Source organism: Mobula birostris, chromosome 3 (assembly GCF_030028105.1).
Source record: "Mobula birostris isolate sMobBir1 chromosome 3, sMobBir1.hap1, whole genome shotgun sequence".
Taxonomy (NCBI): Eukaryota; Metazoa; Chordata; class Chondrichthyes; order Myliobatiformes; family Myliobatidae; genus Mobula; species Mobula birostris.
This window is the reverse complement of record NC_092372.1, coordinates 29,893,875-29,910,787: the sequence shown is the minus strand read 5'-3', so window position 1 is coordinate 29,910,787 and position 16,913 is coordinate 29,893,875. Positions and strand designations below refer to the sequence as shown.

Sequence of the window (16,913 nt, the reverse complement as noted above, 5' to 3'; positions counted from 1 at the left end):
ACTGGAAAAATATAATAAACAACTTGCTTCCTCTGCATGTCTCAAACTGTTTCACAGCTAATTGTTTGGAAGTATAATTTCTTAAGGCAAACGTGGCAGAGAATTTACAGCAGTCATACAATAACAAACTGGAGAGCAACTTCTGGTGCCTACTTGAGTAGTTGCTAATTGCAGATTGCCAACTTGCCAATTTCTGAAAATTAGAAATCTTCTCCATAAGCTTGGCTATATTAGTATCTCAATGACACATTCAAAATAGATTACTTAACTCCTCACCAATTCTTCATTGAATAGGCTAGAGGAACATTATGACCAATTTATTAAGGTTAATTAAATTCTTAAGTGGCACAATCACTAGCACAACAAACTTGAAACTGCTGGGATAAACAATTGCAGACTGAGTAACCTCATTGCTCAGCACTTCCATTCAGTCCATAGTTTCCATTTGCTTGCCACTAATTCTCTACTTCCTTTTCTGACCTGTCTGTAGCTCCTGCACAGTTCCAATAAGTCAATCTCCTTGGAAAAAGAAACAGCCCCTCATCTGTTTGGACATTGGTCTCAATACAGTGGATGCCGGTTAACTGAGATACATTTGGATGAGAAAATTTTGGCCTAATTAATCAGCTGCCCTAATTAGCCAAAGTTTCAGGGAAATACTGAAAAAGGTATAAAAACACAAACTAATTTTAACTGAGTAGCAAATTAGAACACTACCAAAACACTACAGTTCTATAAAACTGTATTGGTACCTAATAGTTATTGACGAAGGAATTTTACAAAGCAGTGTTCTTTTGATTGACTGTAAATGAACAAAATCAGTGCAGGGACCTTGTAACATTAACTGCTTCTCCCCATACTACCAGATGTGCTGGCATTTTCAGCATTCCTCCTTTGGTTTGGGGTTCAACAACAGCTCAGATTTGCATTTCACTGCTTTACATACCCATTTTCACCTCTCTCTCACTTCTCTCATTAAAAGTAAAAATCCACAATTATCCTAACAATCCTGGCCTCATCATATCAGAGACATTCCCTATCTAATCCATAACACCCACAACTTTCTGTGCAACTCAAATTCTGCCGAATCAGCATTTTCCTTTTTAATCCAAATACAAAAACTCATTCCATTAGAACATTGAAAAGTACAGGCCATTCGGCCCATGATGTTGTGCTGATCTTTTAACCTACTCCAAGATCAATGTACTGCTTCCCTCCCACATAGCTCTCTATTTTCCTTTCATCCATGTGCCTATCAAAGAGTCTCTTAAATGTTTCTAAAGTATCTGCCTCCACCTTCACCCCCGGCAGTGCATTCCATGCATCTGCCACTCTGTTTATTAATTAGATATTATTTCAATATTGTTCCAACATTAATTAGAACTTAATATTGCTGGAAATTTAAAGAGCAATATAATTTTGTTTCTGATTTTGCAGCCTCATCTTTCATTCCTCTTGTGATTTTACACAAATTGAAATATTCTAATTCATTCTTCCTAGTTTATATTAAACCTTTTAATGCAAATTCCTGAATCCGACAAAGGAAAGTTTGCTAGGACCACTCTTACACACTAATCCCCCTTGCAGAGCTTGTCATGCTCTGGCTGATAGATGATGACAGCAAGTTAGCCCTTAAAACCCCACATTAAGCTTTGGGGGAGGGGTTAGTGGCTGCAAAATGTAACGCATAGAAAACATTGTTCTTTTGCCACTCACTGTAAGGTATAAGCAAATAAACCATCAAAGTAGCAGCTTCAAAGAACCAGCCAATTCCCCTCCACCACCACCCTCCCCTGTCTAGCAGAACTGGTCTTCACCCGCAACAATTTTTCCTTTGGCTTCTCCCACTTTCTCCAAACTCAAGGAGTAGCCACGGGCATTTGCATGGGCCCCAGCTATACCTGCCTTTTGTCGGCTACATAGAACAGTCTATGTTTGAAGCCTTCCCTGGTTATGCTCCACAACTCTTCTTCCGCTACATTGGCAACGGCATCTGCACTGCATCATGTGCCCATGCTGAGCTCGTCAATTTTTATCAACTTTGCCTCTAATTTCCACCCTACCCTTAAATTCACTTTGTCCATCTCTGACACCTCTCCCACCCTTTCTTGATCTCCGTTTCCATCCCTGGAGACAAACTGTCAACCAACATCTTTTAGAAACCCATTGATTCCCATGGTTATCTCAACTATACCTCTTCCCTTCCTATCTTCTGTAAAATTGCTATTCCCTTTTCTTAGTTTGTCTCTTTTAAGCTTGTGATTATGCAACTGCAGCAGGAACATTAAAAGGTTTTTAGTTATAAACACAAGAAAGTCTGCAGATGTTGGAAATCCAAAACAACACACACAAAATGCTGGAAGAACTCAGCAGGTCAGGCAGCATCTATGGAAATGAATAACTAGTTGACATTTCTGGCTGAGAAGGAAGACGCCAAAACAAAAAGGTGAGGGGAGGGGAAGGAGGCTAGATAGAAGGTGATAGGTGAAGTCAGGAGGGTGAGGATAGTCAAGGGCTGGAGAGGTACGTAGAGCAGAGGAGAAAGGAAAGGGGGGGAAGTGATATACAGGTGAGAAGAGGTAAAGGTCAAAGTGGAAAATGGAGCGGGGGGGGGGGCGAGAATTTTATTTTACCAGAAGGAGAAATTGATATTTGTGCTATCAGACTGGAGGCTTCCAAGACAGAATGTAAGATGTTGCTCCTCCATCTAGGGTGTCCTTATCATTGCACAAGAAGAGAGTCGTAGTTAAAATGTTTGGCCACCGGGAAGTTCCTCTTGTGGTGGATGGAGCAGAGGTGCTCAACAAAGCAGTCCCCCAATTTACTACAGTACTCACTAACATAGGTGAGGTCACACTGGGTGCAGTGGAGACAATAGATGATCCCAGCAGATTCACAGGTTAAGTATGGGAGGAGGTGTAAGGGCAGGTGGTAAGTTAGGCCACTTGTAGGGATAAGTGGTGGGAGGGAGATTAGTGGGGAGGGACGAATGGACAAGGGAATTGTGGATTGAGCAATCCCTGTGGAAAGCAGAGAGGTGGGGGGGGTGAGAAGGTAAAGATACATTTAGTGTTGTGATCCCTTTGGAGATGGTGGAAGCTGCAGAGGATGATGTGTTAGATGCAGAGTCTCATAGGGTGGGAGGCAAGGACAAGAGAGACTCTATCACTGCTAAGTGGCATGAAAATGGGATGAGGACAGACGTTCAGTAAATGGAGGAGATTCTGGCGAGGGCAGCATCAATGGTGGAGGGAGGGAACACCCATTCTGTTAAAAAAAAAAGGATATCTGTGTGTCCTAGAACAGAAAGCTGCATACTAGGAACAGATGTGGCAGAGGCAAAGGAACTGAGAAAAGGGAATAGCATTTTTACAAGTGATAGGCTGGAAAAAGATAATCAAGGTAACCATGGGAACCAGTAGGCTTGTAAAAGATGATAGCTGACAGTTTGTTTCCAGAGATGGAGACAGAAAGATCGAGAAAGGGGAGGGAGGTGTCAGAGATGGACCAAGTGTATTTAAGGGTAGGGTGGAAGTTAGAGACAAAGTTAATTAAATTGACAAGCTCAGCATTACTAGCGCCAATGCAGTCATCAATGTAGTGGTGGAAGAATTCGGGTGTATTACTGGGGAAGGCTTTGAACATGGACTGTTCTATTTAGCCAACAAAGAGGCAGCCATAGCTGGGGCCCTTGCAGGTGCCCATGACCACCCCTCGAGTTTGGAGAATGTGGGAAGAGCCAAAGGAAAAATTGTTGAGGGTGAGGACCACTTCTGCCAGATGGAGGAGGGTGGTGGTGGAGGGGAAATGGTTGTTTTTTTAGTCAAAGGACAGCCTTAAGACCTTCTTGATGGAGGATAGAAGTGTATAGGAATTGAACATCCAGGGTGAAAATTAAACGGTCTAGAGCCAGGGAATGGAAAGTTACTGAGGAGATTGAGAGCATGAGAAGTGTTGCAGATATAGGTGGGAAGAGACTGAACCAAGGGGGATAGAATGGAATCAAGGTACAAGGACACCTGAATAGTTAGTTAAAGCTTCATTGTCAATGTTGAGGACAATGAGATTGCAGTGCTATTCCATTCAGTACAAAACTGCAATTTAATTACTAAAAACACAATGACTACATTCAAAATAACATCTGAGTTACTTAGAATGACTGTTACAACTAAGTTACAACTGAATTAAAAACAAAACTCTAAAATGAAAATAAACAGTGGCAGCCCTATTCAAGCGTTGCACATATCCATGTTATAAAACACAATGATTAAATATAAAATGGCATCAAGAATTAAAGCTGAGATTTTTTAAAAAGTCAAGTATAGGTAACCAGAATTAGCAATGGAACAAAGAAGCAGTATATAAATATTTCAGAGATACCTTTTATCAGTCCCTTGAAGGACACTTTATTTTCTTATTAGTACTAGCATATTACTGAAAAGCAATGACAGGAGCTTACATGCAGATCTCCAGGTAGAGAAGTTATAGTTGTAAGTTAAAGAACACTAGGAATTACAACCTTGCAAAAGACACAGATATTTTGATTACAAAAAAAATAGCAATTGTGAAGTGGGAATAAATTTTAAAACTTACCACCAGAGGAACAAATTCTCACCTGGATCTCCTATATCGTGTGGGACTACATTTAGTGTATTCACCTTTGCTAATCTTCCATTCATTAGGTGTATCCGTTGCGTGCAATCCTCTTTTAATACAGCAGCAGCTACAAGTATAGTTGGTATAAAGCTTAATGTCTAACAGGAGACTTGACAAACACATGCTTTTGTGCACATTACAATATCCATATGTCACATGTTGGATACACACAATATCTTTTCAGATCCAATGTCATTTGTCAGATCATGAACAGATCTCACTGCCTTATAATTGACTTCTAGTTTCAATAATAAAGCTGTCTCATTAATGTGAACAAGAGCTCTTGAACATTTCTGTCTGGCTAAGCACTAATGAGACAAACTCAGTAAGGTGCTGGTCCAAAAGCTTGGTATTAAGTTCTCCATAAAATCTTTCATTTATTATCTGAGAGCTATTTACTAAAGCTTTATGAAATTGTAATTACAGATGCATTAAAACATGGCATGGTTGCAGACATGTTAATAACAAAATGGGAACCCTCAAATAAATATAGTACTAGCCAACATATAGATTAATCTGCATCCGTCAAGTCTGGCATGTGCCATTTTCAGTGATGAATAAAGACTTGTTTTTGATTATACAATTGAAGTTAGCCAGAAACTTCCAGCTTTTTCTAAATGTCAGCAATCTAGCCAAAATGAGGCTTTTCTGACAATTCAGCATTCTGAAGTAGAAAACTCGGTAATGAAATCTCCAACAATGTCCTAACTTTTTAAAAAAAGCAAATGACATGGTACTTAAATGTACAGTACTATATGTTAAATGGAACTTTTATGCTTTGGTATGTATTTGTAGCAAAGAAGATTCCATGCAAGACAAAAATATTTGCGTTTGAACATTACATCTCTGAAAGATGTAAGTGCTCAAAAAAAAATTTTAAGTGCTCAAGTTAAATGTTTTAAACTAGCATGAGCACGTAAACTAGCCTCAGCATTTAATACCATCATTACTACAATCCTGATTGAGAAGTTGCAGAACCTGGGCCTCAGTACCTCCCTCTGAAATTGGATCCTCAACTTCCTAAATGGAAGACCACAATCTGTGTGGATTGGTGATAACATCTCACCCTCGCTGACGATCAACACTGGTACACCTCAGGGGTGTGTGCTTAGTCCGCTGCTCTATTGTCTATGTACCCATGACTGTGTTGCTAGGCATGGCTCAAATACCATCTATAAATTTGCTGATGATACAACCATTGTTGGCAGAATCTCAGATGGTGACGAGAGGGTGTACAGGAGCGAGATATGCCAACTAGTGGAGTTGTGCTGCAGCAACAACCTGGCACTCAGTGTCAGTAAGATGAAAGAGCTGATTGTGGACTTCATGAAAGGTAAGATGAAGAAACACATAGAGGGATCAGAAGTGGAGAAAGTGAGCAATTCCAAGTTCCTGGGTGTCAATATCTCTGAGGACTTAACCTGGTGCCAACATATCGATGCAGTTATAAAGAAGGCAAGACAGCGACTATACTTTATTAGGAGTCTGAAGGGGTTTGGTAAGTCAACAAATATACTCAAAAACTCTATAGATGTACCATGGAGAGCATTCTGACAGGCTGCATCACTGTCTGGTATGTCTGGTATGGGGGGGGGCGGGAGCCTACTGCACAGGACCGAAAGAAGCTGCAGAGGGTTGTAAATTTAGTCGGCTCCATCTTGGGTACCAGCCTAAAAGTACCCAGGACATTTTCAAGAAGCGGTGTCTCAGAAAGGCAACATCCATTATTAAGGACCTCCAGCACCCAGGGCATGCCCTTTTCACACTGTTACCATCAGGTAGGAGGTACAGAAGCCTGAAGGCACACACTCAGTGATTCAGGAACAGCTTCCTCCCCTCTGCCATCTGATTCCTAAGTGGACAGTGAACCCTTGGACACTACCTCACTTTTTTAATATATATTATTTCTGATTTTTGCACGATTTTCAATCTATTCGATATATGTATACTGTAATTGATTTACTTATTACTATTTTTTTTTCTTCTATATTACTTATTGCATTGAACTGATGCTAAGTTAACAAATTTCACAACACATGCAGTGATAATAAACCTGATTCTGATTCTAATAAATGCAAAGTACATCTTAGAATTAAAGGAACACAATGGTGCTTTTGATGGATTTCGATGGTTAGTAGAATGAGATCAATCATTTGCACAATAAACTTATTAGCAATTCTATGATAAACTGTATTTCTATCATACTGTTAAGAAATTTTTGTAGATACTGGTCTAGTATTAAACAGTAACATGAAATTTGAATATTTAATTTCTGAAAGAAGGACAGACTATCACTTACCAATATCATATTGGAGACTAAGTTCAAGTTTGGGCCAAAGCATGATTAGTGCAAATGATGCATAAAAATGAACATCATATGTATTGTACATTCGATATTCTTGTCCTACAATGCAAACAATACATCTTACACTATGGAATGAAATTCAAATCATGAATCTCTAATAGATAGTAGTAATTAATAATAGATTCTTCTGGGTAAGTACGTTTCTATTCCCAGCATTTTGTAAGATCACATCCTAAATTAAGAAATTCAAATTAAATTCCAAGCACAAAGCATCCCACCAGAGGTAATTTTCAAGAGGTGGTACCTCAAAAAGGTGGCATTTATCATTAAGAAGTTTATAATCTGGGACATGCCCTCTTCTCATTGTCTGTTTCTTCTCATTAGCAGTTTGTCTTGTCATTTCTTTGTTCCACATTACTACCTTTCCAGCATCATATTCCAGCAATCTGATGTCTACTCTGTCTCTTTTGCTCCTTATATATCTGAAAATACTTGTGGTATCTATATTATTGGCCAACTTACCTTCATGTTTTATCTTTTCTCTCCTTATTTCCTTCCTAGTTGACTTCTGTTGGTTTTTAAAATCTTCCCGATCTATTAACTTCCCACCTATATTATAAGCCCTCTTTTTCACTTTTATGCTGTCTATGACTTCTATTGTTAGCAAAGGTTGCTTAACCCTGCTGTTAAAATGCTGGCAACACACATCAAAGCTGCTGGTGAACGCAGCAGGCCAGGCAGCATCTCCAGGAAGAGGTACAGTCGACGATTCAGGCCGAGACTCTTCATCAAAATGCTGCTTCTTCTTTGGGATGAAATGATCCAGCATCTTCCAGATTGTTCCCAGAAATTCCTGCCATTGCTGCTCTACTGTCAACCCGGCTGGGATTTCCTTATAATTCACTTTGGCCAGTTCCTCTCTCATATTACTGTAATTTCCTTTACTCAACCGAAAATTTTAGCTTCTGCCTCTCAAATTGCAGGGTGAATTCTATCATAATATAATCGCTGTCTCTTAAGGGTTCCTTTATCTTGAGCTCCCTAATCAAACCTGATTTATTGAACAACAAATCCAGAATTGCCTTTTCCCTTGTGGGCTTGACCACAAGATGCTCTTAAAGACCATCTTGTGGGTATTCTACAAATTTCTTTTCTTGGAATCCAGTGTTCCCAGTCTCCCTACATATTGCAGACCCCATGACCACAGTAACATAGTCTTCCTGAAATGGTTTTTCTATCTCTTATTATAGTTTATACCCCGCATCTTGGCTACTAGTTGTAATTGTTGACCAGGCCTTTTTCCAGTATCACAATCAAGACCAATGTGTTCTAATGTTTGGTTAAAAATACACACTTTCCAGACTATTTAAAAAGTAAAACAAAACAAACAACATATTAAGTTTAATATTGGAATTTATCTGGAATTCATCATGCTTGGATCAGCCTTAGACCTGAGAGTATAAAACATCTCAGGCTGTGATGAACATCATACAAAAGCCTATTGCTGGCATACATACATAATGTACATCCATAATAGATATACCTTCCAAATATGCAAATCGCCCATATTCCTTCAGCACTTTGGGTAGAGGCGGAAGTCCAGCCTTCTGGTTACCAGTTGTTATATTTAAATCATCAGGTACCTGTATCCAGACAGTCCCTCCATCAGACAAAAAATAGAGTTCATTGAACAGAGCTGATTTGTACCAGTCAGGTAATTGGCTGAAAAATTATTAGGAAAATGTGAAATTAAGACCTCAAACTTAGTTCTACATCAAAGAAAAATTAGTGTGCGTACAAATTTAGCTTTGGTGATATCCATAAAAATATGGCATACATATTAAGCAGAAACAGTGATATTTCGAACTATTCAGAGAAGTGGGAGATTCAATATGAAAATGGGCAGAATAATTTTAGAAGTACTTCCTCAGCACAATTTGTTATTAATACCTTGCAAATATTATTTTCAAAATTAAACTATATTACAAATACAAGATTTTATCTAGTTGCTAGCAACCTGCTGTCATACAAACTGGTCACAGACCATAAGAGCAGTATTAGGCCACTCAGCCCACCAAGTCTGCTCCGCCGTTCCATTATGGCCATCCCGGATCCCATCAAGCGCCATACACCTGCCTTCTTACTATATCCTTTGATGCGCTGAATTATCAGGAAACTATTAACTTCCGCCTTAAGTATACCCATGGACTTGGCCTCCACTGCAGTTTGTGGCAGAGCATTCCACAGATTCACTACTCTCTGGCTAAAAAAAATTCCTCCTTACCTCTGTTCTAAAAGGTTGCCCCTCAATGTTGAGGCTGTGCTCTCTAGATCTGAATGCCCCCACCATAGGAAACATTCTCTCCACATCCACCTTATCTAGTCTTTCAACATTCGGTAGGTTTCAATGAGACTCCCTCACCCCCCATATTCTCCTAAATTCCAGTGACTACAAGCTCAAAGCTGCCAAACGCTCCTCATATGTTAATCCCTACGTTCTTGGAATCATCCTCATGACCTCCTCTGGACTCTCTCCAATGGCAATACATCCTTTCTGAGATATGGGGCCCAAAACTGTTGACATTACCCCAAGTGTGGACAGACTAGTGTCTTATAAAGGCTCAGCAATATCTCTTTGCTTTTATATTCTATTCCCCTTGAAATAAGTGCCAACATCACACTTGCTTTCTTTACCACAGATTCAACCTGTAAGTTAACCTTCTGGGAGTCTTGCATAAGTCCCTTTGCACCTCTGATGTTTGAATTTTCTCCCCACTTAGATAATAGTAGGCACTATTGTTCCTTTTACTAAAATGCATTATCATACATATCCTAACACTGTATTCGATCTGCCACTTTTTTTGCCCATTCTTCCAATTTGTCTAAGCCCTGCTGCAATCACATTGCTTCCTCAGCACTACCTACCTCTCCACCTATCTTCGTATCATCTGCAGACTTTGCTACTAAGCCACCAGTCTCCCAATTACTGACAAACAATTTGAAAAGTTGTGGTCCTGGCAGCCAACTAGGAAAGGGCCCTTTTATTCCCACTCGCTGTCTCCTGGCTGTCAGCCATTCCTCCAACAATGCCAGCATCTTTGCTGTAACTCCATAAGATTTTATCTTGGTAAGTAGCCTCATGTGTGGCACCTTGTCAAAGACTCTGAAAATCCAAGTAAATGACATCCACTGCCTCTCCTTTATCCACCCTGCTTGTTACTTCCTCGAAGACCTCTAACAGATCTGTCAGGCAAGATTTCCCTTGACAGAAACCATGCTGACTTTGACTTATTTTATCATTAGTCTCCAAATACCCTGAAACCTCATTCTTAGACTCCAACACTGAGCCAACCACTGTTAGGCTAACTCGCCTATAATTTCCTTTCTTTTGCCTTCCTCACTTGTTAAAAAGTGGAGTGACATTTGCAATCTTGCAGTCCTCCAGGATCATGCCAAAATCAAGTGATTTTTGAAAGATCATGACCAATGCACCAGTCACCTCTTTAGCAACCTCTCTCAGGACTCTGGGATGTAGCCCATCTGGTCCAGGTGACTTATCCACCTTAAGACCTTTGAGTTTGCCTAGCACTTTTTCCTTTGTAATAGCAATGGCACTCACTCCTGCTCCCTGACACTCATGGACCTCTAGCACACTGCTACCACAGTGAAAACTGATGCAAAGTACCCATTAAGTTCATCTGCCATTTCTTTATCCCCCATTACTACCTCACCAGCATCATTTTCCGGTGGTCCAATAACTCTCACCTCACTTTCACTCTTTATATAACTGAAAAAGCTTTTAGTATCCTGCTTTATACTATTGGCTAGTTTGCCCTCATATTCATCTTTTCCCTTCTTATAGCTTTTTTAGATGCATCTTGTTGGATTTTGAAAGCTTCCCAAACATCTGACTTCCCACTCCCTTTTGCTACCTTATATGCTCTTTCTTTGGCTTTTATGCAGTCCTTAACTTCCCTTGTAAGCCACGGTTGCCTACCCTTGACATTTAAGAACTACTTCTTCTGTGGGACATATCTATCCTGAGCCTTGTGAACTATGTCCAGAAACTTCATCCATCTCTGCTCTACCATCATCCCCGCCAGTATGCTCCTCCAATCCACCTGGGCAAGCTTCTTTCTCGTGCATCTGTAATTCTATTTATTCCATTGCCCTACTGATACATTTGACTTATGTTTCTCCCTCTCATATATTCTTTCAGACAGTAGAACAGAATAATAAAGTTGGCTCCTTAGGACAACGCTATGAATACTTAAACAGTTCAACTTGTAGTTCGTGCCCAACCTCAGTACTTTCTCCACATTCAGCTATTTTTGTGCTCATATATATTGATAATGTGATAGATTTATTCTAAAGTAACATGTACAAAATGTTGAAAGAACTCAGCTGGTGTGGTCTTGATGAAGGGTCTCAAATATTGATTGTTTATTCCTTTCCTTAGATGCTCCCTAACTTGCCGAGGTTCTCCAACATTTTGTATGCATTGCTTTGGATTTCTAGCATCTGCAGAATCTCTTGTGTGAGGATTTATTCTAAAACTATTATCCTTAAAAATAATTTCACTGATGTTTTCTGAGTTGGTGGGAGGTTGGAGTGAAAGGGATGTGGTGACAAATGCACAGAAGTAAAACCAATAATCTGCTGTAGTCAGGAGTTTCATTGGCACAGGACTAGTAGATTTACCAGACTACTGGATGTTATTGTATTAATGATTTTTAATTTATATTTTAAGGTGTTACATAGTAAACCAAGTTTTCCAGGGTCCTGGTAAATTTCCAGTTAGCCAGATGCTGAACTACTGAGATTTTTGAAAAATCAGGCAGCATATTAGAGGTTTTTTTTGGGATAGTAGTGAAAACTGAGACGAAGCTAGTGACATGATGAAGGAAGCCCTGAACACCACCAGAGATGGAGGACCTTCATTGCTGCTCTAAATGCCAGCGGCATAATAAGTAAGTCTTTTAAGAGTTTTACTGTGTCATTTTTCATCTTTTATTGCTACTGTTTCACATATATTATTGCTTGTTTTATTGTAATAGTACCAGTAACATAACACTATATTGTGTAAACATGTACCACACACTTATGTCAACCTGTCAATCTTCATTGTAAGTCTATATGCTGCTTGTGACTGTACATACTTTGAATTGCACCTTGGCCACAGAAAGCATGACCTGCCCCACATTTTGGCGGATTCTGTGGTAAGACCTTAATTTCTAATTATAATTCATTAATCCCAATGCTAGAAAGTCTGTATGGTTTGTGTGCACTAGAAGACAGTTGTTCTCAAAGATGACAACTTTTACCCCTATAGGGTCAAGATTCACATCTAAATTTACTCATCTTTGATAGCGACTTGGGGGATGAATTGCTTTTACTCCATTTCTGTGGCTTCCAAAATGAACAAAAAGCCCTTGACAGGATCCACAGAATCCGCCAAAATGTGGGGCAGGTCATGCTTTCTGGGATGAGTGTACACAACTTCTAAATGCTTGGCTCCTTCTCCATTCTGAGCAGTCACAGTCCAGCGATTGTCAAGTTTTTTTAAAGTTCCATTTTCGGGATCTGATGACTGCTGCAAGGCCTGTACTTGTTACCCATTTTTAATTGCTCTTGAGAAGGACTTAATTTGGAGTTTGCTTTCAAACATGTATATACATAAACATCTGGGCACTGTAACTGGTAATCAAGGTTGGTGTCATCTTGGTTCTAGAATGGAATTGAAGGTTTAATAGTTTCCTTTGTCCCACTGCAGAGTTGCAGTATTGCAGGAATACTGAGATGACACCGAACCAAGTTTATACTGGAATTGGGTCTGTGATTAGCCTTTTAGTTAGTATAATAGTTTACATATCATATTGAACAACAATCAATTTCTAATGGTAGATATATTTGAGAAGTATTCCCAGTTGATGGTGAGAAGTGGATGCTAGGTCAAAAAAATACCACTTGTGTTGTGCATCTCTCAACATCTCTCTTTGTTCTGTGCTTAGGCCAAATTAGTGTTGAGTAGTCCTGCCAAAATCCAAGTTGGACACTGAGGTGGCTATTGGTAACTGCTACTTGAATAGTATTGACAATACCTTCCATTGGTTTGCAGATCATTATAGCTGACTGGTGGGCAATAATCAGCCCTACTGGAATTGTCACTTTCTAATACATCAAATAAACTATCAATAATTTTTCAGTTAGATCAATTAAACATGATAATTAGACTTGCCTTCAAAAGATAAATACCTGCATTAAAAATTCCATATACAAGGATAAAATAGGCAATACTTGTTGTTTCAGTTAACAAGACGGCAGAATGCTTGATAAACACATCTTCAGACAACTCATTCACTCCTTTTAAATAAAGTTTGCAAACACTTCATTATTTCAATACTTACCTATTGTTTAAAATTGGACTTTGCCAGTCATGAATCTTTTGTTCCCATTGTTTGTAGTGTGTTAAGGAGTAGTGACTTAAAGCAGGAGCTGCTTCGCCTTGTGTCCCAAAATAGCAGGTGTACCATCTAGAAACCAAATTCAACTTTTATTGGTACAACATGTAGCAAGTCATTAACCAAATCCTTCCCTATCCTTAATGTAATAGGCATCCCAATTATTACTTTGAATAAAAAAACTATTTTAAACAGTAAATTTAGATATTCCATACTTTATTCATTCAAAAGCTGAAGTCCTCAAATATAATATGCCAGGGTAATTCCTAACTATATCTCCTTAAATCATCCTTTCAAATGAAGGATTTGACAGACATTTTATTAATTAGATAAAGAAACAACAAACATGAACTTCAGTGATGCTTTCAGAACGTTTCTATACTCACAAACATATTGATCAGATATAAGCAATGATAATGGGTTAATTCAATGCATTTTCATTTTGCTTTAGACTACTAGATTCTCTAAACAAAGGTAGTCTTGTTCAACTATTTACATGCAAAATTTCCAGATCATGAAGTGGAAAACCTACTGAACTTGGACTTCCTCACAATTTCTCAACTTAAAAAATGACTGTGGATGAGCCATTGATTGAGGCTGGACTGGCAAAAGAAATCTTGGGCAAATGCAATAAGGTATCCATGAGAACAAAAGAACTTGAGAACAAATGAAGTTCTGTTAAAGAAAATCAAGAATAATAGAGTTAATAAAGCGTTAACACAAGTCTAGAAATATTAACTGCTTTCTACAATTGCAGTGAAGGAGCATCTCAGCATTTTCTTAAAACCAAAACACCATGATGAGAAATGTGAAAGTTGCAGATATTTGAGTGTTTTGTTATAGAATCAGTCATACAGCAGGGAAACAGGCCCTTTGGCCATACCAGCAAGATACCCCATCCAGGCTAGTCTCAGTTGCCAGCTTTTGACCCATAACCTTCTAGCCCTTTGCAATTCATGATTATGCTCTTCATTTACCAGCACTGTACTCTCGCTTACCATTTATTCTGCATTTTTAGTGTTTTACCTTGTTCTACCTTAAAGTATTGTGTAATGATTTGATCTGTCTGAACAACATGAAAGACAAGCTTTTCACTGTATCTTGGTATAAGTGATCATAATAAACCAATACTAAATACTTGTCTGACTGTCTTTTAAATGATGTTATCGTACACGCCTCAACCACTTCTCCTGGAAGCAACTCCACATTGAAACACTGTGTGTGTAAAAATGATGCCCCTCAAGTTCCTCTTAAATCATTCCCCCTCACCTTAAGCATTTGTTATCTTGTTCTTGATACTCTAGATCTGGGAAAAAGATAGACTGCTTCCACCCTATGCACCTCATGATTTTAAACACCTCTGTAAAATCACTTAACAGTCTCCTGTGCTCCAAGTAGTTCTGGCCAGTCCAACCTCTCCCTATAACTCAGTCCCTAAAGTCCAGTTTTTCTTTGCTTTGTAAAGGGGGAGAAAAAATTAACTTTTCTCAACTTCTTAGTGGAACGTGGACAGGATGAGCAGTTGAACAAAGTGGGCTGAATGGCTTTAAAGACTTCTTGTTTGATTACTTTTTAAATTACATAAGATGGCCACATGTTCACAAGAAAATGGATAAGCTCGGTATACCCAGATTAGATTTTTCTTACCTTGCATGTTCCTTTTCCTTTGATCCAAAATAGATCTTTGGCATATCCCACGCAAGACAAAACTCCGCAACAGCTTGGTTTTTGGCTGGAACGGTGCAGGTAGCTGCAACAGCTGCTGCAATAACTTGTCCTTTATCTGTTGGTTTACTTTTTCCTGGGAAAAAATGAAAACACCCAAATCAGAACACCTTGACAAAAAGACCAAATGGATAAATTTACAACAAATAGATTAGGTGGATGAGGATTCAAATATTGTTCACAGTAAAACTACAACTTTGTTACTGTATCTCACATGAAAAGCAGCCATATATCTTCTGAAGTGTCTTCCTGCTGCATTGAGCTGCTGCTGAAATACAGTCCTGCACCGAGTGGACAGACATCATCTATATCTTTCAGATTTTATCAGGTGTGCAAATATCAGATATCATTTGTAATCTCCACCTCAAGGTCGTGCATAGGCAAACTGTGCCAACATCACGAATAAAGTTAGTTTGCAGTGAAAGAAAACCTGCTAAAAGTGGTGAAGCAACTCCAGCACATCAAGTTGCTTTGAGTAAAATTCACGAATACATTTGTTTTCTATATTACTAATCCAGCTTTAGACTATGCTATAACTTTGCTTACCTGGCCTTATTGCACTAATTCTATTCATTTTTACACATTTATTTACATTTCACGATGTTCTGCAGCCAGTGAAGTACTTTTATAGTCATTAGCCCATAAGACATAGGGATATAGGGTACAATTAGGCCATTCAGCTCCACTGAGTCTGCTCCACCACTTGATTATGGCTGATTTATTTTCCCCTTTCAATCCCCTTCTCCTGCCATCTCCCTTAACCTGTGACATCCTTACTAAATAAGTACTCATCAACCTCTGTCTTTAAAAAAACACTCACTGACCTGGCCTTCACAACTGTCTATGGGAATGAATTCCACAGGTTTACCACCCTCTGGCTAAAGAAATCCCTCATGTCTGTTCTAATGGGACGTCCTTCTTTTCTGGTCCTAGACTTTGCAATTATTGATAACATCTTCTCTACATTCACTCCATCTAGTCCTTTCAACATTCAATTGGTTTCAATGAGTTCCCTCCTCAATCTTCTAAAGTCCAGTGAGTACAGGCCCAGAACCATTAATCGCACCTCATATGTTAACCCTTACATTCCCAGAATCATTACCATAAACCTCCTGAACAAGGTTTATAAACTGAACCGTTTAGAGATTATGGGTAGATTTGACCATCTGGGGCACAAACCACCTGAAGGGGATGGGGAGGAATTGAAGAGTCAGGGTGTTTACACCTGAAACATCAGCAATTCCTTCCTCCCAGCAGATGCTGCTTGAACAACAGTTCCTTCAACAATTTGTTGCTTCAGATTTACACCTGTGAAAGGCAAGCAGTACCCATTTGTTCAAATGGAAACACAATATGATTCAGCTTATGATTCTGAAAAATAACTTTGTTCTAACTCCGGATCCTAGGCTGAACCCTATCAAACTTGCATTAACTGATTAAAGCATTTAAGTTGCTTCATCTTTATCACTCCAAAAAAAAAAGTTTTATAGTTCAGTGTACTGTTACTTCAAATCAATAGGTATGCATAAAAACACTGAAGCACATGACTGATCAACGCACTACAACTGTAGACATTAAAGACCATAATTTAATTTTAAAGATAGCAACAACTTATCTAATATTAGGCATTTTGGTTCAGAAAACTGGTGTTGAAATGGTGTTGTTAATTATGTATTCCTTTCTAAAATAATTCACATTTGAACTTCAGATACATGATTTAGCAGTTATATTTTAATACAACTATAAAGATTTTGAAAAATTCTGGT

The 16,913-nt window shown here is 38.8% G+C and overlaps 1 protein-coding gene across 5 annotated transcripts in view; it reads right to left on the bottom strand.

The window, feature by feature from the left end:
* Positions 1-16,913, bottom strand: part of gba2 (glucosidase, beta (bile acid) 2) — a 60,670-nt gene that overhangs the window by 11,784 nt on the left and 31,973 nt on the right. For all 5 annotated transcript variants that reach the window (XM_072252408.1, XM_072252409.1, XM_072252412.1 and 2 more), the window contains exons 7-11: positions 15,070-15,223; positions 13,369-13,494; positions 8,505-8,683; positions 6,956-7,060; positions 4,616-4,723 (exon numbers count right to left, since the gene is read on the bottom strand). In XM_072252408.1, coding sequence (XP_072108509.1) covers positions 4,616-4,723; positions 6,956-7,060; positions 8,505-8,683; positions 13,369-13,494; positions 15,070-15,223 — 672 coding nt within the window. The remainder of the gene's footprint in view (positions 1-4,615; positions 4,724-6,955; positions 7,061-8,504; positions 8,684-13,368; positions 13,495-15,069; positions 15,224-16,913) is intronic.